The sequence below is a fragment of the Phaethon aethereus genome (assembly GCF_964289735.1).
Source record: "Phaethon aethereus genome assembly, chromosome: 5".
Lineage (NCBI taxonomy): Eukaryota > Metazoa > Chordata > Aves > Phaethontiformes > Phaethontidae > Phaethon > Phaethon aethereus.
The window spans coordinates 69,505,970-69,529,841 of record NC_138579.1 but is presented as its reverse complement, the minus strand read 5'-3'; the positions used below and the strand labels follow the sequence as shown (position 1 = coordinate 69,529,841).

At 39.6% G+C, this 23,872-nt stretch overlaps 1 protein-coding gene across 1 annotated transcript; it reads left to right on the top strand.

The window, feature by feature from the left end:
* The first annotated feature begins 1,299 nt into the window (after window positions 1–1,299).
* FBXO3 (F-box protein 3) lies at window positions 1,300–23,003 on the top strand. Its single transcript, XM_082000764.1, has 11 exons — window positions 1,300–1,593; window positions 4,916–5,005; window positions 8,351–8,514; window positions 10,984–11,098; window positions 13,409–13,613; window positions 15,221–15,266; window positions 17,559–17,643; window positions 18,503–18,625; window positions 19,078–19,193; window positions 19,590–19,780; window positions 21,879–23,003. The coding sequence occupies exons 1-11, from the start codon at window positions 1,487–1,489 to the stop codon at window positions 22,002–22,004; spliced, it is 1,368 nt and encodes a 455-aa protein (XP_081856890.1). The 5' UTR covers window positions 1,300–1,486; the 3' UTR covers window positions 22,005–23,003.
* Window positions 23,004–23,872: the final 869 nt, after the last annotated feature.

Here is a 23,872-nt window from a genome sequence, read left to right as displayed (position 1 = left end):
TAATTTTACAGGACTATAGCATGATAAATTAATCATTTTTGTGACTGTATTATCTAATAGTTATTTTTGCTGAGCAAACAGATTTCGCTTGCTGAGCTTGAAATGTTTCACCTGCAACATCTTGAGTTTGACACATTTTCACTCAACTCAAGATTTCTGTGGGCTAGCTGATGGCTGGAAGGGTCCGTGGTCTGTGGCTCAGGAGAGGACGTGGGCCATGGGTTTGGGTTCCAGAGATTTCAGCAGTGACAATGCTTGGCAACACAGCAGTGTCTGAGACACTGAGCTTCCTCACACAGACCACCTTGGCACCACAAGGCCTCAGGTTTGCAAAACTTTCAGTATTTGTATTGCAAAGCCCAGGCTCAGAAGCCTCCTTGAAGGCCTTAGAGGAAATCAGTTTTAGGGACAGTGTTATGGAAAAGATGTTTTTCTGAAATTAATTAAAATGAAATGAAAATATGCTTTCTCTGAAAACATATTTCTTTTCACTAAAATGTGGAAGAAAGTTAAAAAAATCTGGTATTTGCATATACCCTTAAGACGCCAAGGGTTTTTTTTGTTTCAATGATCTTAATCTCAGTAAGTTTATTTTCCCATCTATATGTACCATTACCTTTCTAATTTCAGTCCTAGTGGTTTCTAATCATCCATTAGAATCAGCCTATAGAGGCCAATTATATAAGCAGGTTTGTATCTGTCTCATGCTATTCCAACATTAATTCTTGTTGCTTTGGTAAACAGAAAACTATGAAGCAATTGCAAGCAATCTGATGTTGGAAGTAGTCAGTACCCTCATCTTCCAGGAACGTCCATGGTCTGATCCTACCCACGTGAAGATTTGGTGGTCCATGTACTCCAGCTGAACACAAAATATTTTTGTTTTAGGGAAGCTTGGTCCTTTAATATTCTTTAAAATCAACATATAGCTTTGTGTGCACGTGTAGTCCCAGACTGCCTGAAAAGTGGACAAGATGGGCGGCAGCCAGTTGCCTAACCACAGGAGCCAGACACCATCTGGGATGCTTTAGGGGAAGGGGGACACCTGCCCAGGCCTCGCAGATGGCCACGCTCCGGCAAGGCCTGTGCTGTGCTGGAGCAGAGGCTGAAGGCCCGGTGGCCTGAGCTCCCCAAGGCGGGGGACACCTCTCCCAGCGCGCGGCCTCCACCTCATCGCCTCCGTGTGAGACGAGCGTCCTTATGGGGACACGTTTAACCGCCGCGATGGCACTCGGGTTGGTGATGGCCGTCTGCCCCGGCCCAGACGCTGCTCCGGGGACTTCCACGGGGCCCGACGCTGGGCCTCAGCGGGCGGCGCGGTGAGGGGCCGCCGCCCTCGGGAGGAGGCGGGCGGGCCGCGGCCGGCAGGGGGCGCTGCGGGCGGTGTGTGTGTCCCCCCCCCGCCCCCGCGCCCCGGCGGCTGACAACGGACCGGCGCGAGGGGCGGGCGCGTCCGCGGCAGCGGAGCCGCGGGACGTCTCGCAAGATGGCGGCGCCCCTGGACATGGAGCCGTCAGCCCTCAGCCTGGAGCTGCTGCCGACTGACCCGCTGCTGCTCATCCTTAGCTTCCTCGACTACCGGGATCTGATGAGGTACGGGCCGGGCCTGCGGCTCCGCCGGATCCGCCTGAGCCGGGCTGCCGGCGGGGAAGGGAGGGCCGAGCCCAGCCTCGGCGGGGGGTGGGGGAGGCAGCGCCGGGCCGCGGGCAGAGGGGCGGAGCGGGGCAGCGGGCCCCCTGCCGCGGCGGGGCTGAGGAGGCGAGGCAGGAGGCCCGGCGTCCGCTTACCGGTCTGTGAGCCGCGGTGGGCTGCTGGGGTCGGCGGGAGCCGGGAAGCGGTGGCGGGTGAAGCCCGTGGGAGGTGGGTGAAGCGCTGTGGGAGGGGGGTGCTGCCCGGTAGCTCGGGGTTACACAACTTTTCGGTGCGTGGATCGCTGTGCCAGTAGAGCGGGCCGCGGCGGGCGGGCGGGCTGGGGAGGGCTGTTGCGGGCACCGCGGGCGAAGCACTGCCAGGGCCCCACGCCGTGTAGGAAGACGGCTTGGAGGAGCTGCTGTGTGGAGGACATACCCTAAAGCACCGTTCCTTTCCAGGAACAGTGGCGTTCTTCGGGTTTTTTGCCTTTTTTTTTTTTTTTTAAGCAAAAGGGAATGTCGTCTGTTTTTCTCTCCCTCATGATATGTTGGTTTTGTGTGTTGCTAAGTTACAATTTAAAGATGAACCAATAAGTGAATTTGTGAAATCACTAGTTCTCTGAAACTGTTGTGTGTCTGTCGGCAAACAAAGGGCGGTTTTGTTGCCAGTAAATATATTCAATTATTCGAATGAGCTGTTGTTTGAGGAAATCCAAAGGAAATGAAATAGGACGACTTTTCAGGAAGAAAAAACATGAATGGAAGTTGCAAGCTCCCCTTGGACAGTTTACTAGATGACTGAAGAGTTATGAGTCATAGAATGAAGATGAGAGTATGTTTTTAGCTAGAACCTTACCAATGAAGTACAAGCAGTGGCAGTGATTGAAATCACAGTATATAATCAGAGGGAGGAGGAATAGATATGAATAAAATAGAATATTATCAGAACAGTTATTGCTTGGAGTTGCCCCCCCCCCCCCAATATTCCTCAAGAAATCTAAAGATATCAGGGACAATACTGTTAGGATAACAGCAAAAAAAAAAATTAAGCTTATGTGAAAATCGAACAATTGTTACAAGTCAAGTATGGATGATTTAATAGTAGTTGCTAATGGTGTAGTAAAGGCACTACCTATTTTTGTTATTATTGGACAAAACAGGATGAATTTTGCTGTGTAAGGTCAATTGTGTAGACAAAAGGACAAAACTGTGTAGTTTTCTTATTTATAAGAAGGTTTTTTTATATTTATAAAGTCAGTAATGTCAGTTGTGCATAACTGGCTGTTTGTAGTACTCAGCATCAATTGTGGAGATCTCTAGCTTGCTTACATTTGTTTTAGCGATACATATATCCTCTGACCATTACAAACATTACAGTTTCCCTAGTATTCCACAGGTTGGTTAGCCTGGTGGTGACCTTCAAATAATGGAAAAGCTGACAGGTGACCAAATACTTATGTAATTAATGAGTGGCTTTAATTGCACCTTTGATCATGTTTGATGCCACGGTGATGTCTTTCCTACCAGAAATTACAGGCTTGATTGATAAACACCAATATAATAGAATTCTGTAAGGGCTTTGACTTTGGGATATTTCTGTTCTGTTCCCCCTCCCCCCAAATAATAAAATATCCCCATGTCATGAATGAAGTTCTTACATGGCCAAATATCAAGGTTTGAAGTGAATGTGTTTATGTCTCTGTCACTGCAGAGGGGAAGGGTAATGGCAGGACATACAGGAGAATCACTTCACTTTGTTGAGTTTGATTTTGAAATAGTAATACAGTTCTAGTTTAAACAGATTATAATGGATATTTGGGTGAGGGGGGGAAAGATTGGATTGAACAGGTAAATAGGAATAATTCTGTAGTCTCAGGGCAAGATGCTTTCACCTGCCCTGGATTTTGACTGATTTTACTTATCAAAGACAAGATTGAGAGGCATCTTTATTTCAGTATGCATCTATGTCCCTTTACACTGTTGGTCTTTCTTACTTACTAGTTTCGGAACTACACTGAAAAAAAAACCCCAAAAGCAGTAACTGGAAGCTTAAGTTTGGTAACCTCATTTGGGGTACTTAGATGTTAATCACAGCCATTAAAACACACACGTTAACTGTTACAACAAGCTACCAGGGGAAGTGATGCTGCCACATCTAAATTGGTGGTATCTTTTGGAGAGTTTCTTTAAAGCATGACTGATAATTCAGCTCAAACATAGAAGAAAAAAAGGTTTATTGTCTGGTGTCCAGGTTAGATTGAATGAGGCAGTAAATTCTTTTAAGTTCTTTGAATAACACAATAATTCCCTGTGTTATTGCTCTGCACGTTGCCAATGCTTTGCCACTCAAATGAGTTCCTATTCATATAAATACACAGAAATGTCTTGCTGTCAATAACAGTCGTATGTTCCAGAAGGGCTTTATAACTGTAAAAGTAAATATGGGAACAGACTCTATTTGATGCTTTTAAAGAGCAAGTTGGCAGGCATTGGGATCATAGGTTAGCTTTTGCTATCTCATTGCATCAAGCAAAGACCAACTTCATTGATTTCTGAGGATGGTTTTGAGACTTGTATCCTACAGGTTTTCTAATACTGCATTTGCAATAATTCTTTTAATTTCCTGAAGTAGCAATGTTACCTGTAATGAAATGGCAAGACCTTATATCGTCTTCTTTAAAGTGAGCTTGCAGTACTTATGTCCAGGTCCATTGTCCTTTGTATTTTTCCTCTGTCTGTTTCTGATCATGAAGTTTGTTATTTAAACAACTTAAACTGGAAAGCAACTTTTTAATACTCAAACTGTATAGTTTCTGTAGCTTGCTGTTTGAGCTTTCAGTAGTATGGAAACAGTGGAAGAGGTGAGGTAGAGACTGACAAGCCAGATAAGAAAGCAATTTAAATCATAATAACTAGCCTCTGCTACTGGAATGCTTACTGCTGGTGGAGTGGAGTCATGCTGGGATCTTTCAGACAATGTTTATGATGGCATATGTCTGCAGGATGACCTGCTTTACAAAATTACTTAATTGTTGGCAGTTCTTGAAGGGTGTAGAAAAGTGCTTCACAACTTAAACACAGCTGGAATGAAGACTTTTAACCATTGTAAGCACAACTCTAAAAAGGACAGCTAGCTAACTTTCAAAGTCTGCATTTATTTCATGAGCATGCAATACGTAATGTACTAGTCAGTATTTATTTTTTTCTCCTTTTATAATTGTTATAATTATTTTGTTTATTTTGCAATTCTTCGGCAAACAAATTTAATGCTTTTATATTTATAGTTGCTGCTATTTGAGTCGAAGATTAAATCAGCTATCAAGCCATGATCCGTTGTGGAAAAGACACTGCAAGAAATACTGGCTTATTTCAGAGTAAGTGTGGTGGTTTTATGCCTTTTTTTTTTTTTTTGCTATGAAAATAAGGCTTATGTTATTGTGCTGTCTGTTTATGTCCACGTTACTTCTAGCAACTCTAAGATTGAATTGATGTTCACCAGCTTCAAACCAATGAAAGGTTAGAGGTATCAAAATGTTAATCTCCTAAAAAAGCTTCATGAATGTACAACTGTTAAAGTTTTGTGGATGGGTGGAGAAGAGGTGCCCTGTTAATACCTAGGCTGAAGGAGAAGCTGCAGTTTGACCTTATCAGACACCAAATATTCTACGGAGGAGTAATATTCTGAGTGCTGTAATTACGAGGGGTAGAACTGGATGATTGTGTCAAGGGTAGCTGTGACTGCAATCACAGAATAGTTGAGGTTGGAAGAGACCTTCTGAGATCTTCCAGTCCAACTCCCCTGCTTACACAGGGTCACCTAGAGCAGGTTGTCCAGGACCGTGTCCAGTGTTGTATCAGTGGCCACTGCTGAGAAGAGTCTGGCTCCATCTTTACTCCTTCCCATCACATAATTGTACACATTGATAAGACCCCCCTGAGCCTCCTCTAGGCAGAAGAGTTCCAGCTTTCTCACCTTCTCCTCATGTGAAAGATCCTCCAATCCTATAATCAGTTTTGAGGCCCTGCACTGGACTTGTTCAAGCATGCCCATATCTTTCTTGTACTGGGGAGCCCAGAACTGAACACAGTACTCCAGATGTGGCCTCACTGGTGCTGACTAAAGAGGAAGGATCACATCCCTTGACCTGCTGGCAACAATTTTCCTACTGTGGCCTAGGATACTGTTGGCCTTTTTTGCTGCGAGGGTGCATTGCTGGTTCATGGTCAGCTTGGCGTCTGCCAAAACCCCCAGGTTCTTCTCAGCAAAGCTGCTTTACAGCTGGTCAGCCCCCATGTGTACTGGTGTCTGGGGTTATTCCTCTCCAGGTGCAGGACGTTGCATTTCCCCTTGTTGAACAGGAGATTCTTCTCTGCCCTGTTTGTGTAGCCATTCCGAGAGACCTCAACATCTGCTGTATCAACCACTCCCCACAGTTTTGTAGCATCTGCAAACTTGCTGAGTATGTACTCTGTCCCATCATCCAGGTCACTAACAAAGATATTAAATAGTATTGGTCCCAGTATTGAGCCCTGGGGTACACCACAAGTGACTTGCCTCCAACTGACCTCCCTTGGGTCTGGTCATTCAGCCAGTTTTTGGTCCACCTTGCTATCTGCTTATCAAACCTGTACTTTGTCAGCTTCTCTGTGATGGTATTAACAGAGAGTCAGTGTTGAAGGCTTCACTAAATTTGAGGTAAACAACATCCGCTGCTCTCTCCTCAACCATCAGGCGAGTCACCTCATTGTAGAAGGCTGTTGGGTTGGTCAAGCATTATTTACTCTTTGTAAATCTATGCTGACTGCTCCTGATCACCTTCTTGTCTTCCATGTGTTTGGAAATGCTTTCCAGGAGGATTTTCTCCATCATTTTCTCAGGGGAATCACACTGGGCTATGTAAAAAGTTTCACATATGTGGTTCTTGAGGTGTTGTGGTTTGTGTTTGGTTTTTTTTTCTGTTCTGCTTGCTTGCATTGAGCTCAGGATGTCTGTAAACTGGAAGCTAACTATAATGCTATCAATCCATATCTTTGCTAAAAAAGAGGTTTTCTCCAAGAACTGAGAAAGCTTGTGGAGTTGACTGAAGTGAATTAGCAACCAGTTTTGTTACTGCTTATCCCCTCTGTGTCCTGTTTTCTAGACAATATCTTTCTTTTTAGATTATAAATTGTGAGCAGGATTAACTATTTATGACTTCAGTGGTCATTTCCATGTATTTTTCCATTATTCAGGTTATGCAGGTGCACCTTGTATTACATGAGTAGCCTAAGATGGCAAGACAGCTAGTGATAAGGAGTTAATATATATGCATAAGTGGGTGGAGGAGGTAATTTAGCAAAACATTTCCCAAGTGGTAGTTTGTAATGTGTATTATAATGTGTATATCATATGGACCTTATTAAAAATTAACGGCAGACAAAGGTGAATCCACAAAGATAAACATACTGTGTGTATTCTAATGATACACAGCTTATGAAGATATAACATAATTTGTAAAATTTTGTCTTGAGATTCTCCGCATAAAAATCCTAAGCGATATTCATACTAGAATCCAAACGAGAAAAGAAAATCTGGGGCCGGGGGGGGGGGAGGGGCATGCGGGCAGGGAAAGAAGGAAAGGAAATGGGACGTTCAAGCTGAGTACCTGATGCTTTAGAAGAGGAACTTCACGTAGACCGGGAGGAAGATGAGGGGGTTGTAGGGCTTTGCTTAGGAGAACTAGCTCAGGGTTAGTCTCTGAGATGCTGGCTTCTCCATAGCCAAGACAAAATGAGTAATGAAAGCTGTAGATAATTTCTACAAATAACATTTGGAGGGTGAAAATGCTGAGTCTTCTGTTGCCTGCTGACACATAATTCACTTTGGGATTTTTTCTTTTACCTCTTTTGGTTTGACATTAGTCTGGGAAGTTAGATAAACTAAACTTACACTAATTTTTTTCCCTCCTCAACTCTTTTTGAAGTAGTAAGGTTCTTCTCTCCTTTTTAGAGCTAGAGAGATCTTAAAGCTTGTGTGAAGACTTCTCAACTGTTACATTTTTATTTAGGTGTACAAACCTGTACTAGATCTTTTAGATACAGCATGCTGATTGGAGTTTGAGGAGTTGGAGTATATCCTAAAACAAAGATGCAAAGGCAGCTACAATTTGGAGGCAAGCATCCTTTGTAGATCTTAGTCAGCGCTTTTTTGGCAGCCTGTCTTCCCGTAGCCTGCTGTTGTGCCTGTGAGGAGTACTGAATATGCAGTAATTCCTTAAGAAACTGCCTTTCCAGATCAGTGCACAGAGTTCTTATTTAACTCTTTGGTTTGCTCCTTAATCCTTCTTATTGGGTAGACAAAGGAGTTTGTGACTAATGCAATAAATCAGAAAATGAGATTTATTTTTTTTTAAGGCCTTCTCTGTGCGTGTGTAAAATGTGGTCTGGATTAGCTATTCAGCAGTTCTAAAAGTTAATAATAGACAGCACTCTGTTTAAAGGAATACTTTTTCCAAATTTTACTTCGATACTAAGTACCCCTAATGTTTTCTAATTCTGTTGCAAGTTGCTGTGGAATAGATGCCAGAATTAATTGAGTTTGTGTAGCTTCACGTGACTCAGTGTTCCTGGCTTAATGTTATGCATACTGTTTCTGCCAAATAACAAATACTAACTTCTTGGTTTTAGAAGTCAGGGTTTTTAGGCTGGTCTTTAAACTTACTGTCTTCGTGTCCACTTAGAGAGGAAAAAAGTCAACGAAATCAGAGCTGGAAAGCCATCTTTATCAGTACCTACTCTGACCTAGGAAGATACATCCGGTACTATGCTACATTGAAAAAAGCCTGGGATGACCTAGAAAAATACTTAGGACAGCGATGCCCTCGGATGATTGGTTCTTTGAAAGGTACGGTGTTAATACCTGCTTTCTCTAGTAGCTTGGCTGATGCGACATTATCTGTTATTAAGTTTCATAGTGCTTTCATCCTAGCTCTGCACCTCAAGTACCAGAGCCCTGAAGTCAAGTAGATGTGCTTTCCCTTCCCCTCCAGTAAATAAGTAAATCAGACTACATGCGTACTCCTTGCCCAGTTACTAGTGATGCAAGGTTCTCTGAAGATTCCTTTTCAGAGAAGAAACCAAGATTTTTTTTTTTTGTTCTAGTGACCAGTCTATCTTCTATATCTCCTGGATAATCAGGAAGTTAATACTCTTTTACTGTTTTTGTCTTTTGTTGCTATGACTGATTTTTTTTTTCTGTTTAATTAAGTTTTAGTTTAAGAATCCCACTGCTGCAAGGACTTGGGACCTGTTGGTGTGATTTTATTTGTAAGACCTTTTTTAAGACCCAACTAAAACACCTTCACATGAAAACAGGCATTGTAAACTAAAGCCAAACAAAAAGGAAGTATTGAGTTTTTTTCTCTTCTGTAGGTCTTACTATGGTCTTCTAATGAAGGTAAATTAGTGGCCAAAAAAGAATTTTTACTTCCACTTCCCCCCACCCCCACCCCTGAGAGTATTTTTAAATTAAGTTTGTTTTTTAATACTTGAAGTACTTCCAGTATTCTGGTTCATAAGACATACAGCAAGTTTGGGATTTTCTGGTATAGGGACAAAATAGCTCTTACATTTTCAGCTGTACTTCAGTCTTCTGTGTGAAGCTGACTGTTAGACCAAGATGTTTGATTTAACATGATTTGTGAACTCAAGAGAAATCTATAGAACGTGATCTCTTTATGATGTAAATCTTACATGTTTCTTGGCTTGCTCGATAGTGCCAGATTCTTAAGTTGTGCTAAGTATTTGTGAGTAAAAGAACACAGTTAGAATTTAACGGTTACTGTTTTCTTTAAAGATTTTTTTGTTTGTTTTTTGTTATGTCTAAGTGTTAGTGAAGGAATGTCTTTTTAGGAGAAGGTCAGAAGGGTTATATGTAGCCTGAATTCTTGTGTAACAGAGGCCGGGATACTTGATGTAGAGATCCATGCCTTGATTCTGTAATTTCCATGCTGCTCTATTGAAAACATAGACTTCACTCAGCTATACAAAACCACTGAATTGTCAGTCAAATATTTTTGTTAATAAAATGGAAAGTGTCTGTGTTGGTGGTGTTGAAATGAAGAGATTTTTACTTTCAAAATCCTCCCTAGGAATTTGATGCAATGAAGCTTCTGTTTGTCTACAGAAAGGCAAAAATGAATTTAAAATTATCAATTTCCACACTTGTATAGTGATGGCAGATTTTAGCAGGAGCTCTTCCATAACTTACACCTTTTTAAAACCATTTGTACAGGATCTTGTCTCAATGCATTGTTAAATTATGCCATATAAATGAAACTGATAACAAATATGAAAAGGGCTTAAAAAATAAAATTCCTCCAAAAATTTTGATTGGAACAGACCACACAGGCCACCCAGTTGACCTTTGGTAGAAGTGAGGGTGTGCAAACCCCCTCACAGTGTGTGTGGAGGTCTAGGTGTAGTCACTTCCCACCCCTTCTATTGATGATGATATGAAAATGCCCCTGTTACAACTCATTTATTGCTTCAAATTCCAGGTGAATGGTGGCTGCAGCCAACATTTCTTTGTTACAGATTGGACTGGAAATTGAAAGAAGCAACCCTTAGAATGAAGAAAGTAAAATCAATATTGCCTAACAATTTTAACTGGGACTCTGTCAGCTAATGACAATACTGGGGAAAAGGTTCATTTCACTTCATAAGTACTTTCGGCTTGTCAGGCCTGTTGAGATTTCGTTGGTGGAGATTGGTGCTGTATTAAGTAATCGGTTAATGTAACCAGCTTCCTTTCAAATTTATGTATGCTAGGTGGCACAGAATGAAGTCTCCAGAAATTGACTTGAGTCCATGTTTGTTTGATCATGGCACTTACGATTTCCATGCTTTGTATTTGAAATACTTGATTTCTAGCGATTCTGGCCACTAACATGAATTTAATCAGTGGAAGATTCTTGAGACCATACTAGTAGACAGCTGTGTCCCAAAGTTGAACTGAATTTATCTTGCTTTTATATGTCTGTTAGTTCACTTTGTCTGAATTATAAGTGGCAAAACACTTCGAAATATGTATTTCTTCTATGGTAACAACAAAAAAAAAAATCCACAGTGGTAAAGTTGCTGGGGCTACTTAAAATTCTCTTTGACAGTTGGAAACATGCTGTTATGCCTAGAATGTAGCTAGTTTTTTGCCTTATTTCTAGCCATGCAGCTCTGATGAAATGATGTGAAATAAAATTTTAAAGGAGAGGTCTTAACACGAATTCTAATATTCACCTTTTTGAGGAACAGCATACTGTACTTGATTCCCCCTCCAAAACTGCCACTTAATAGTCTTATTTCTTTCTGTACACAGAGAGTGTGCGGGAGGAAGATCTAGATGCTGTGGAAGCACAAATAGGTTGCAAACTTCCTGATGACTATCGATGTTCGTTTCGTATTCATAATGGACAGAAGCTAGTTGTTCCTGGGTAAGGAGTGAAAACTACATACCAAGTTACTAATTCCTTTTATATTCCATTTATATTTATGGATACTTTATTTATTAAAAAGATAAAACATCTGCTGAACAGGATAGATGAAGCATTAAATGTATTGTAACTGAGTGACTGCTTGAAGTGACACTTCTAGATTTGGCTATCTTCTAGTCTCAGAAATAATTAAGAACACAATATAGATTTCTAATTGCTCAAATTACTACTTTTCCTAGTGAAAAGCTTTTTTTTTTGGTAATAACTAAAACTTCCAGCTGTTAGGCTTTTAATCATACAATTGCAAGTTGCTCCTCTGAAGTTTTGCTTTGTATTACATAAGTAAATTAGCCTCTTGCACTCTTCAGGTATCATTATTTAATAACTTTTTTCTTTAAAATAGTTAGGGAATAACTTGCAAACCAGGTAGTCATTTTAAGTAGAATGAAAAGGTCAGTTCTGCAAATTAAGTTTTCTCAGTAGAAGATTTTACAGTTTTATGCAGTTTCAGCAATTAAAAACTCCTTTTACATAAGGTTAGAAGGCGAATGACCAAACAGTTTCCCATCTTGCGGCTATAGAAAAAGTTCGCAGGTCAGCACTTCATTAAGTGCCGCAAACAACAGCAGAAGATGGAAAGCTAGGGCAAATCATTGCAGGGTCTGCAAGGCGCAAGGCGTTCATGTTGCTCTGCCAAAGCCTTCACTAGTGAAGAAGGTGCAGCTTTCTCCAATTCTAGTATTGTATGTGCAGAAGGGATATGGGAAACCATTTTTATGCAACCATAAGGATGACTTTTAGGTCTGATGTGGGACCCTGGAGCCAGAAAGGCTGCCACACTGCGAGTGGAGGGAGTAGTCTTACTGTTGGGGACAGGCTTGCTTTCTTGTGGGAGATAAATACTGGAAAGATCAGGTGTAGGTAGTGGAAGTCTATGCAGCAAGTTGTTGGCATGTTAGACCAGAAATAGAGATTTGGTACTAGTTGTCATTGTTTGATGCTTCAGGTTTCTGTGTTTGGATGTTAGCATCGCTTTTTAAACTGTAGAACATGCTAATTCCAGGCAAGACTACGTAAGGAAAAAGAGGAATGGAACCTGTTGCCCAAGATTGGAGCAGCTTATATCGTGCTGACGTGTGGCAGCTTGTGCCTGAGTCACTGCTTTCATAACACCAGTAAAAGCTTAGCATCTGCAAGCATTTACTTCTGAGAACGTCATGAAAGGCAAATTAGAAGGGAGTATGGGTGGGGAGGTGTATATTACAGGTTTGTGCACTCTTATTGCTAAGCACACTGCTGTAGTGTGTGCCCTTGTAGTTGATTAATTTGCTCATGTTACCCCCTTTATCATTCTTCCATTGTCTGCTCCTTTATTACATTGAGTATAGGTTGCTTGTTTTCTTTTATTTTCAGCCTAGCTCTCATCTAGCCCAAAATTCATATCAATGTTAACTTTAGCTTCCGATGCTCACCTCCATTCCTAATCTGTTACGTATTTCATATTAGTACTACTTTTTTCCAAATGTGTACATTTTCTTATGTATAGAGAGGCTCCTTTTACTGTCTTGAGTGTCACTTCCTTATTGTCAAAACCAACCAAACGAATAAAAAAAACCCCATCCTTTGCTGTGATGCCTACAAAAAGCTAGAGGAAAAAATCAGACAGACAGTTGATGGTCTTGCCATGTCATGCTGATGAATATTGTCTCATTCTTTCCTTGTATGTCTATTTACTTGTGTCTGTGTGCCTTAGCTTTTACAGTGAGATTACAATTTCTCTTCAATGGTAATTTTGCTTGTTTACTGCTCAACCTTTTCTCCAAAGCATAAAGCACCTTGCTCACTGTAGTTTTGATCGATGACTGTTACTATAGCAGCTTGGTATTTTCATTGAAAAATCCTGGGTGCTTTGATAGTATTGAAATGAACTCGCACAAAATTTGAGATAAGGAGCACTGGTTATTATCATATTATGCTACTATAGGAAGCTGCATCAGCTGTGAACGGCTTCTTTGAAGTAGTTGCAGACTTGATGGGAATCACCAACACAGTTTAAAATGGTGTTTTGGGATGCATAAAACATACAAGGAAGTGTTTATCTTAGAGCCATCAAGCCTCCCTTTGTGAAGGTTGATGTTGAGAACTGATAACAGAGTTCAGCACCTGGATATTAGACTTGGACTTCATCTAAGTCTAATACGCATCTAGAGCATTGATAGAATCAATGCTTAGAAAATATTTAAAGCTATCTTTGCCTTGTAAGTGGTATCTTCTGTTTATCTTTCCTTTTTTTTGTTGTTGTCTCTTAAGTTTGATGGGAAGCATGGCACTGTCGAACCACTACCGCTCTGAAGACTTGTTGGATATCGACACAGCGGCTGGAGGTTTTCAGCAGAGGCTAGGTCTGAAGCAATGCCTTCCTCTTACTTTTTGCATTCATACTGGCCTGAGTCAATACATGGCCCTGGAGAGTGTGGAGGGACGAAATAAATACGAGATCTTCTATCAATGTCCAGTAAGGAAGATATGTTTATACATGGGAATGTACTTTTCTAATGATTGATGGTGTCCCTTTGCATGTTATCAGATACCTGAAATATTTTACATGGCAGAAGGTGATCATGCTAGTTTGTTGCTTGCCCTTGAGTTGCCATCTGGTTTGCATCAAAGCCCCCAAGTGGGATGGTTAGTAAGTGAAAGCAATTTACATGAAGTTGTTAGTGGCTGTAGCAGTTTCTGTAGGTTCATGATGGTGGGCAACAGTCATTCTTATTGGAAGGTATTTTTTTTTTTCCACACTATGGCAAGTATATACTCTTGTATATATTCTTTCTGTAAGGAAGAAAAACTTCTCCATTATGGAAGATCAGATATGTTAAATGTAAACTTACAACAATAAATGATACCCCATGGTTTGTAAGCGAAACTTACTCTCCAGTGAAAGAACAAATTGCTCTTGAACAGATTCTTTGTAGAATGTAATTATCTGAGTATTTTTAATAATTCTTATAGCTGTAGTATTTTAAGATGGCTATATTTTTGCTAGTGAAGGTTAAGGATATTATACCTAACAAGAATTTAGCACTTTCTCTCCTTATCTGTGTCCTGATGACTTTCCCCCCACCAAAAGAAAGTGGGGTGAGTAAAGGGTGTTTCTTGTAAAAAAGGTGGGGATCTTCATCTTGCTATGGAGTTCCTGGCAGGTTTTGGGTTTTTTTTTCCAAAGCCTGTAGCAATGAGATTTCTAGGGAATGCCTTGATAATGGATCACTTGAAGGATCTTAAGGTCCCACTTTCTCTTATGCCGAGTATTTAAACCTTCTGGAGTATTTAAACCTGGATAATGCTTCGGAACTTGGAAGGTTACTGACACACTTAGATGTTGGTTCATCTGTGGACAGCCCTGCTTTTTTCAGGGGAGAATATGGTAGTACAGGAGCTGGGATTGTTTAGCCTGGAGAACCTCGGGGGAATCTTACCAATGTGTGTAAATATCTGATAGCAGGGCATAAAGAAGTCAAAGCTAGAATCTTCTCAGTGATACATGCCCAGTGACAGAAGAAGAGGCAATGGGCACAAGTTGAAACACAGGAAACTTGATCTGGACGTACACAAAAATATTTTTACTGTGAGTGTGGTTGAACACTGGAACAGGTTACTCGGAGAGGTTGTGTAGTTTCTGTCCTTGGAGAGTCAAAACTCAGCTGGACATGATCCTGGGCAATGTGCTGTAGCTAAGCTTGCCTCAAACCAGAGGGATTAGACAGATCAACTCCAGAGGTCTCTTCCAACCTTAGCCTTTCTGTGCTTCTGTTTTAAGGCAGTATTTTTGGGGGCCTTGTTTCTTGAATGATGCATTAAATCTGATTTTATATGCATGAGCCTGAGTGGAATGTTCAAGCTGTATATTCAATGATCACATAAGCACTCACGGGGACAGGCATGTGTGCTTTCTATGTTTGAATATCTGACTGGGAGTATAATGATGTATTAAGCAGCCAGATTTCACGTTTAGTGAATATAGGGAAAGGGTTCCCTGTATCCTATTTCAGGTGTTGCATTTTAACCTTGAAAGTCTAAGGCTGTCCTTCTAATACATCCATAAACTTCTTCCCCTTTTAGGACCAAATGGCTCGCAATCCATCTGCTATTGATATGTTCATTACAGGTAATACTTTAGCTAAAATATTCTGCAAAATGTTTTAATTATGCTGTTTAGAAAATGCATGTCAGTATGACTTGAACAGAGCAAGCGTTCTGAATTTTCTGTGCTGCTTGTAAGACTCTAACCTACTTTAAAGTATCAGTGGTTACTTGAAATGAGATGCAAGTTTTCTCTATTAAAGCTTGTCCTTCTGTGTGTCCTGTATACAAATCATTCGGTGTACTAACCTGTCTAACAAGATGAGCAAAACCTTCAAGTTAGCCATCATGGGGATGATGTAAGCAGTTATTAAATACAACACCCAAGTGGACAGAAAGATTTTTATATTTTTTTTCTCCAGTAGTTTTTGCAGCCATGTTAGAAGTTGGAAATATTTTGTGTCCCTTGATGAAATCTAATTAACTATAAACGTGGCTGCAGAAGATGACCTTTCTGAATTTTTTATTTGCCTGGTTGGTTTGTTCAAAGGATAAAGGAGGGAAGGGGAGAACTGTGTAATTGTAGCTTGGTTGTGTAGCAGTCTGTCATGATCATCTGTCTGACATGTACGTTGACTGGAATAGTGATTTGATTATTTCTTTTTGTTAATCCACTGGAATCTGGTAATTGTGGCTATGTGTAAATTAATTCCTTTCACTCCGTGGGAAAGCAGATGTGTAATAAATGGCACCAAAATTAATATTAAAATTTAGCCTTGCACGTTTCTTAGGATATATGATTTAATATTACCATGAGAAAGCATGTTAGGGAGTGCTGTGCCATTGCTGGTTTGGGTTGAAGGTAGTCAAACTCTTAGCAACACTAATTTTAGGAAACCTTTTTATGTACTGATTGATTGTATGAACTGATTTCAATGTGAAGTAGTCAACCTGTCATCTCTTTTACAAAAGGATTTACAAAGGATTTTGTGTGCTTTAGAACCATCATAGGAAAGATATAGCAAAAACTCAAGAGTTTCATTACTTGCCTCTTTCCACCTGACGATGATGTAATACTTTAAAGGTACTCTATGGTGAATTGGTATTGCTGCTCAAGGTTGCTGCTTTTAAGGAATTGAGTCAATGGTGAGGTGATCTGACATATTTAAATGTATTCCACTTGGCTGAAAGGGTTAATCTTGGCTTATCGCAGGGTGGAGGGGAAGTTTCATATACAGCGTTTATCTTGTAATTTTGAGGGTGGCAGGGTAAATTGGTCCTCTTTCTCCATTTGGAGTTACTTTATACAAGGTTTGCATTTTGTGGATTAGTCGTAGAAAGGAGGATAATAAACTTGGAGTTCCTTAGACTTCCAAAAGATCAAAGGACAGGACACATAGCTCTTGCTCAGAGGAAGAAGTGGTAAGTATGCTTAGTCTAACAGGAATGGTAGTACTTGATAACACGTCAGTGAAGGTAAGGATAACGATTTCTTAGTATTTCAGCTTAAATCCAGCTTTGTATCAGTAATACTGACAAATAGTCAGACAGACAAAGAACTGTACTTTTTCTATTGAACTTTATATTGCAATGCTTGGAAGATTTATGGTTGAGCAATTCTTTTATGGAGAGCTGTTATGTCTTATATGAAACTCTCGTCTCTGAGAGTTAAATTTGACAGCTTGACTGTCCACTTGGAAATCAAGCTGTTCCTAAATAATGGCTCTAGGTGGATGAAAAGCTGTTCTCAGACAATGGCTGTAAGTGTATGAAAATCACAGGTTCTTCGGAATGACATACAGCCTTAGTCTTCTGGGTTTGTAGCAGGAGTGCGGAATATATCTATGACTTCTACCTGTTTTTAAAGAGCGGGAAATTCTGCAACTTTCTAGCATGTTTCTTGGAAACTCTGTTCATATGGAAACCTGGATATCAAAACTACATCCGTAAATCCACCAGTAGGCTTGCATGCCTCTTGTAGGTAGACTGGCTGGAAATAGGTATACAAGTAGTATAGGCCACTATACCTGTCTTCTTTCCCAGTCATAGCAGAACAGTTATGAGCTGGCAACCAGACGATGACAGACACGAGCTTTTGAAGACCGTGATTGTAATGTGAAATACTTAGCTAAGAGATTCTTCGTTTGCTGTGTCATTTCTGGAGTATGCACCCTTAACTCTTAGTTCTTGATTGGTTTCTCCAAATGATCTTTATTGGTAGAATGGACTGGAATATTGACTGACTTACTTAGATAAGTCTGAGAGTTTATTATAAAAATATTCAAAGTTTCAAACTGTTTCCTTGAAGTATTTATTGTAATGTGCTTAGTGGTAAATTTGCCTGATCTTATGAATTCTTTTCTTCTTTGGCATCTAGGTACATCTTACTTGGAATGGTTTACATCCTATGTAAACAAAGTTGTAACTGGTGGTTATCCGATCATCAGAGACCAGATTTTCAGGTATTGCTACTGGGATTTATAACCTCACTGCAAGGTTTTGATACTTTTAGAATGTTGACTTCTTTCCAAGTAGTTATGGGTATCTGTTACAAAAGCTGATGGTGGAGGGAGAAGAAAGCATGTGAAATGTATTGAAGATAAAGCTGTAAAACAGAATGCCTAAAGAAACTTTTTTTTTTTACCAGAAGCTTCAGAGTTTGTAACTTTGCATTAATGGGACCAGAATTCTGCATCGTAACTGATCTGAAGTTCAGCTAACAGTATAAGATTTATTCTCCTTGCCATGACTGTGCTGCTGCTGCTGCAGGACTGTTCTGAGTTATTAAAAAAGCAATTGTTTCTGCAAGCTTGTCTCTAAAATAACACTGTTAAATATATATATAAAAACAGGACTTGTTCTGGTGTTTGAATCTTCCTGCACTTTAAATTTCTTCTAAGTACAAGGAAGAACCTTAATTCTGTCAAATTAAGATGCTATAGAACCAAGTTCCTGATCTGTAAATTAATTTGCTGTAGGAGTTTCTAGCTTGTTTTTTTTTAAATAGCATAATGACACATCCTTATCAAACAAGTGTGTTTTCCTTGACTTCAGATCAGATTATACACCTAGCTTAATACAAGCATTAATGGAGGGACAAAGAGATCCACAGCTGTATGAATTTAGGTGACAGGGAAGTATACATCATGAAGACACTGCATACATACATCCTTTATTTAACTGCCAAATGGCAAGTTAAGAATTACTTTTACCTTAGCACCACAGTGCTCTTATTAGTAACTAACTAATCACTTCACATGTTTAGTTTTCTGTGTTGAATTTACAGAGCTATTTGCAGAGTTAATGTTTTCCTTTTTGTAGATATGTGCATGATAAAGAATGTGTTGCTACCACAGGAGATATTACTGTTTCTGTGTCCACATCTTTTCTACCTGAACTCAGTTCTGTACATCCACCACATTATTTCTTCACTTACAGAATCAGGTAAAAATAACAACTGAATTAACTCTTACAACACAGGAGAGATCTATGTGATGTTCAAAGGATCAGTTATTGCAAATTTATGCACAGCATTCATAAACATACTGAAATTAATAGGATGCGCTCAACATTTTAATAATACTTTTTAATAAAAAAATAGTAAATAATTACCTGGTAAGGTATGCAAAGTGCCAGTCAAATTGGTAATTGGTAAAGTACAGTGGTTGGTGGGGGAAAGAAGTTATGAGTAACTCTTGAGATTTAGAAGGGAGTAGATGACAATAGATAGGAAAGCAGAGGCATGGAGATGGATCCTGACAACTGATTCAGTACACTTTACCTTAGGGGATTTTTTTTCCCAGTCTTCTTGGAGAGAGATCCTAAGAATACTAAAGCATTTCTTAAAACATATGAAAGTAGTTTCATAACCATTAAGTATGCTATTTGGCTTCTAGAATTGAAATGTCCAAAGATGCTCTTCCTGAGAAGGCTTGTCAGCTGGACAGTCGATACTGGAGAATAACAAATGCCAAAGGTGACGTAGAAGAAGTTCAGGGTCCTGGAGTAGTTGGTAAGTAAAAGATTGCTTTTACGAAACCAATAGAGAGAGAGTTTTTGTATTTAATGTACATGTTATGAAAGTTACGTTGTTAGCTGTTCATCATGGTGACAGAGAGTAGTAGTTGTATGGTTTGTATCAAAATCATTTTGTTGCTTGAAAGAAAGAGAGATGTATCCATCCGTTTTGTCTTGCAAGTTGTTTTGCAAGGGATGTCTGAAGATCCTGATAGTTAACTGCTCTTCAGACAGTTTTTTGAGATAAATAATTGCTGAGAATCATTTATGCATCCACTGGATTATAAAATGATCTGCCTAAATATGTTGTGGAGTGCAAGTGCTTTAGCAAATGGGTGAACTGAAGTTTTACTTCAGTCCTTACTATTGTCATCTAATACTTTACCAACAGGGGAGTTTCCAATTATCAGTCCGGGGAGAGTCTATGAATATACCAGCTGTACTACGTTTTCCACAACATCTGGATATATGGAGGGGTATTACACCTTCCATTGCCTCTACTACAAGGACAAATTCTTTAACGTCACAATTCCCAGATTTCATATGGTGTGTCCAACATTCAAGGTGTCTACGGCACGAATGGTAAGTGGAGATGCAGTTGTGCTTATCCTAGATTTCTTTTTTCCCCTGACCTCTTTTTTTCCCAAGGACGCTTGGATTAATTTCAACAGGACAGTGTAATTGTGTTTAAACTTCAATGTCATGTAATTTTTCAGTTTTGATTCTTTTCTTGAAAATCCCTGCTTTTTTCAGAACTGTTTGTCAAAAAAAAAAAAGTCATCTAAAAGTATCACTTGGTCTCTATGAATTCTTTTCAGCCTCTGGAACATTTATTGATAAGAAACACTCCTGGTGCAAAAATTACAGTACTTTACATATCAGATTGGAGCATGTTTTATGTGGAGTTATCAATTAAGACTAAGTCTAGCAACTGTAGTAATCTTTGTAGGTAGTTTGTACATTGGTAAAGCCATGTATCCTTATTGGTCTGACTGTAGTGCTACTAGTTTAATTCAAGATCTTCAGCCGTAGCTTTCATAGGACACCATACCTGGCTATGGGTCTTCCTCCTCAAGTCCCCACCTTGGTATCAAGGTCACACCTGGTTGTATCAGTGAGATCAGGGGCCCTGTGGGTTCTCGACAGAGGTAGAACGTGACCGTTCTGTTGTACTGTGTCTGAAAACCCCTGCCCCTCAGGATGCACAGAAATACCTATCTGTGTGTGTGTATGTATGTCTTCAGGGCATTTTTCTGATCATGCCGACTACAGCAGTGTTGAGCTTGCTTTGCTTGTTTTGCTTTAAGGAGCTATCTCACTTCTTAATTTGTACCTAGAAGCAGGGCATTGCATTAGCTGTTTGGATTTGGTCTCTTCCTTATCTCTTCTCCCAAGTAACTAGCAACAAAATGAGAGGAAATGGCCTCAAGTTGTGCCAGGGGAGGTTTAGACTGGATATTAGGAAAAATTTCTTTACTGACAGAGTGGTCAAGCATTGGAACAGGCTGCCCAGGGAGGTGGTGGGGTCACCATCACTGGAAGTGTTCAAAAAAACGTGTGGACGTGGCACTTCAGAACGTGGTTTAGTGGCCATGGTGGTGTTGGGTTGATGGTTGGACTTGATGATCTTTAAAGGTCTTTTCCAACCTTATTGATTCTGTGATTTCATAGTTCTTTCAAATATTCCATCTTGGTATGGCCACACTGTCATCTGTTTTAGTCATAATAGCTGATTTACTTTCTCCAAGGAAAGTTTCAGTTAATAACAATCTAAAAATGATAGCAGTCCGTATGACGTTCATTAGTTCTCACTGAAAGTGCCTTTCATAAAGTCATTTAATGACTTTGCAGATTGTCAAGATACTTAGCTTGCTGTTAATTATAATGTAGTTTTAGTTTGGAGATTGCAGGTGAACTATATAATTTCTTCCTTTGCTTTGGCACACTTAGAGAAGAACGCTCTATTGCAGGGGGGTTGAACTAGATGACCATAAAAGGTTCTTCCAGCCCAAAGACTCTATGATTTATTTTATCACTAGCATAGCCCTTATTTAGTGACTAATTCAGAAAGAACTTGAAAGTTTTTGTGCGAGCATGGAGTCTTTCCGTGGGGGTGGACATCTACTTGTACACTTTCTCACGTTTTTCTAGGAATTTGAGATGCTTGTTACCAGTAGCTCTAACAGTAAGTGCCAGCAGATGTCATGCTTCTAACAGAAAATGGCATCTCTTAACTCTTGCTCACATTTATGGGAGTTGTAACCTCCTTCTATTCAGTTGACTGTAAAAATAATTTGCTTTACTCTTTTGCTCTACTTCTGTTTTAAAGGTAGTAATGACCCTTTGTTTTTAAACTACTTTTAATAAAAGACAATGTAAGCCACCAAGAAAATTGGTGTAGCGAAGATACTGAATTGTGGCTTTACATAGTTGTATGTATGAAATAATGACGGCTAATGGATATTTACTGAGTTAAAGGTCAAGCCTTTGGCAAAATGATCTCTATTGCAAATTAAACTTTGTAATTGTAAGGAGCTGGTTTTAGGACATAGCTCGCAACGTCTACTTCAGCTAATTGACACAATAATGCAGACCAGATTTTTCCAGGCAATTGTTAGTGCTTTCTTATAACTAGCTGGAATAGAAGATTTTAATTAAATATGGATGTGTTTTGAATTAGGAAACAAATCATAATGAATACGCAGTGGATGAAGACGAAGATTCCACAGACACTGATGAATACGAAGATCGACGTAGAGTGTTGGACATTCCTGCACCTTCTGGACGCTGCCCACGTCATACCTGATGGGACTTTTTTCAAAACAAAATAAACTGTTTTCAGAATCTGAACTCTTTGGGGCTAGTGCATAAGAATATTTCTGACTATTCTAAATGAACTTTCTGTTGCACATCAGGGCAACTAGCATGAATGTTGGTGCCAGTTCTAATATTCATCAGAGTATAACTTTTTTTTTTTTCCCCCTGGTTTGGCAGTGGGGAGAGGGCTTGGGGGGGCAGCGGGAGGGAGGGAGAGGAAAAGAAAGGTGTTTGGGCTTTGTTCACTTTTTTTCAGAAGTGCAAAACAGCTTGATAGTTGGAGGTCATCATATCTTACATTTTTAAACTATTGCCTATTTATGATCATATTGCAAATGTGGTGTGGGGATTTGTTTTTATACAAGCATTTAAAATTAGCAATAGACAAGATGGCAAAAAAGGTGTATACTATTGTCCTTTCTCATGAGTTTCTACTCTTGATAACTCCTACTAAGAATGAAACTTGCAGTTTGGTCTGTGTGTCCCATTTGGGTGAGATCAGGTGCTCTTATGCTTTTTTTTTTTTAATTAACATAGAAGTACCAGAAAATTCTGGTCATCAAATGCATAAATTAGGAATGAAACTGGCCTTACTTTTAGACAATCTGTCTTTCAGCTTAATTTTATGCTAAGTGACTCTGATTGGATAATGCCTTTGGAATGTAGTGTATATGCCAAATCTACCACTCGGTAACCAAGAAATTTCTCAATAACTACAAAGTATGAATTTGTAAATACATTTTGGTTTTTTTCTTTATATGATGTTTGCTGTTCTGACTTTGTCACAGGTGACAAATTTATGTTGAAGTATCATGTTTCCCTAAATCCTCTGAAATTTTGTAACTATGCCTGAATAAAAAAAAAGAAAAGAAAGAGCCTGACAGAACACCAGATGACTAGAAACTTTATATTTAAAGAAGTATTTGTTTGCTTTATCACTTTTATTTTGTTTCCATTGTCACTAATAAACAACTTAACTGCCTCCTTCGCTCTGATGCGCTACATGGGATTCTTCTTGCCAAGACTCAAACAATAATTGTGTGACTATCATCGCTGTAGTCAGTTCCTCTTTTTGAAATCCAGAATTAGTAGCTCCCATGAGGAAACCCAGTATATTGTGGTTCCAGCTGAATGTTTCCATTATTGACTAGTTACTGCTCATACAGAAAGCCTGGTTTGGTTGGTTGTTTTTTTTACAAGTCATAGTATTAGATTATCTGTGTGCTCATCTTTCTTTAGTGCCACCCAGCATTTGGATCTTCCATGGTGGTATAAGGTACAAAAACAAATACTGAGTATGATCCTTAATGAAACATCTGGAGAAACAAAAAAATTTGTGTTGTCCCTCACAGAAGTCTGAACAGCACTGTGAATTGCTGGAGTGGTTTAAAACTGTTTCCATTTTAAGGATTCCTCAGTCTTAATATGAAAATGTGATGTTTGTGGTATAATGCTTTTTCTTCACAGAAGTTTAATCATCTTTTAAAAAGATCAGTGGGAAAAAAAAAAAAAGGGTTTAGTGGAACTAGAACTTACTGCAGTGCTGTAAGTTTGTGCTGTGTTTTTAAGCACAGATAACTCGTGGTCGGAGGCTTGCTTGGTACTTTTCCAGGATCTGTATGTTCTAGTGAAGTGATACCAGCTGAAGGTCATAAAGCACTACAGAAACACTCCCAACTCATGGTGACTTTAGTCTTCTCAGGGAGTGGTTCTCCCTCAGGTTGTTAAAGAGGAACTTTAATAATCTCTTACTGTAGAAGAAGCCAAGATCGAGGACAGTGCTATTCTGTCAGCTTCTGAGCACTGAGATGTGAGGGTTTGAGGCCTCTGAGGTAAGCTCAGCTGGTGCTCACAGGA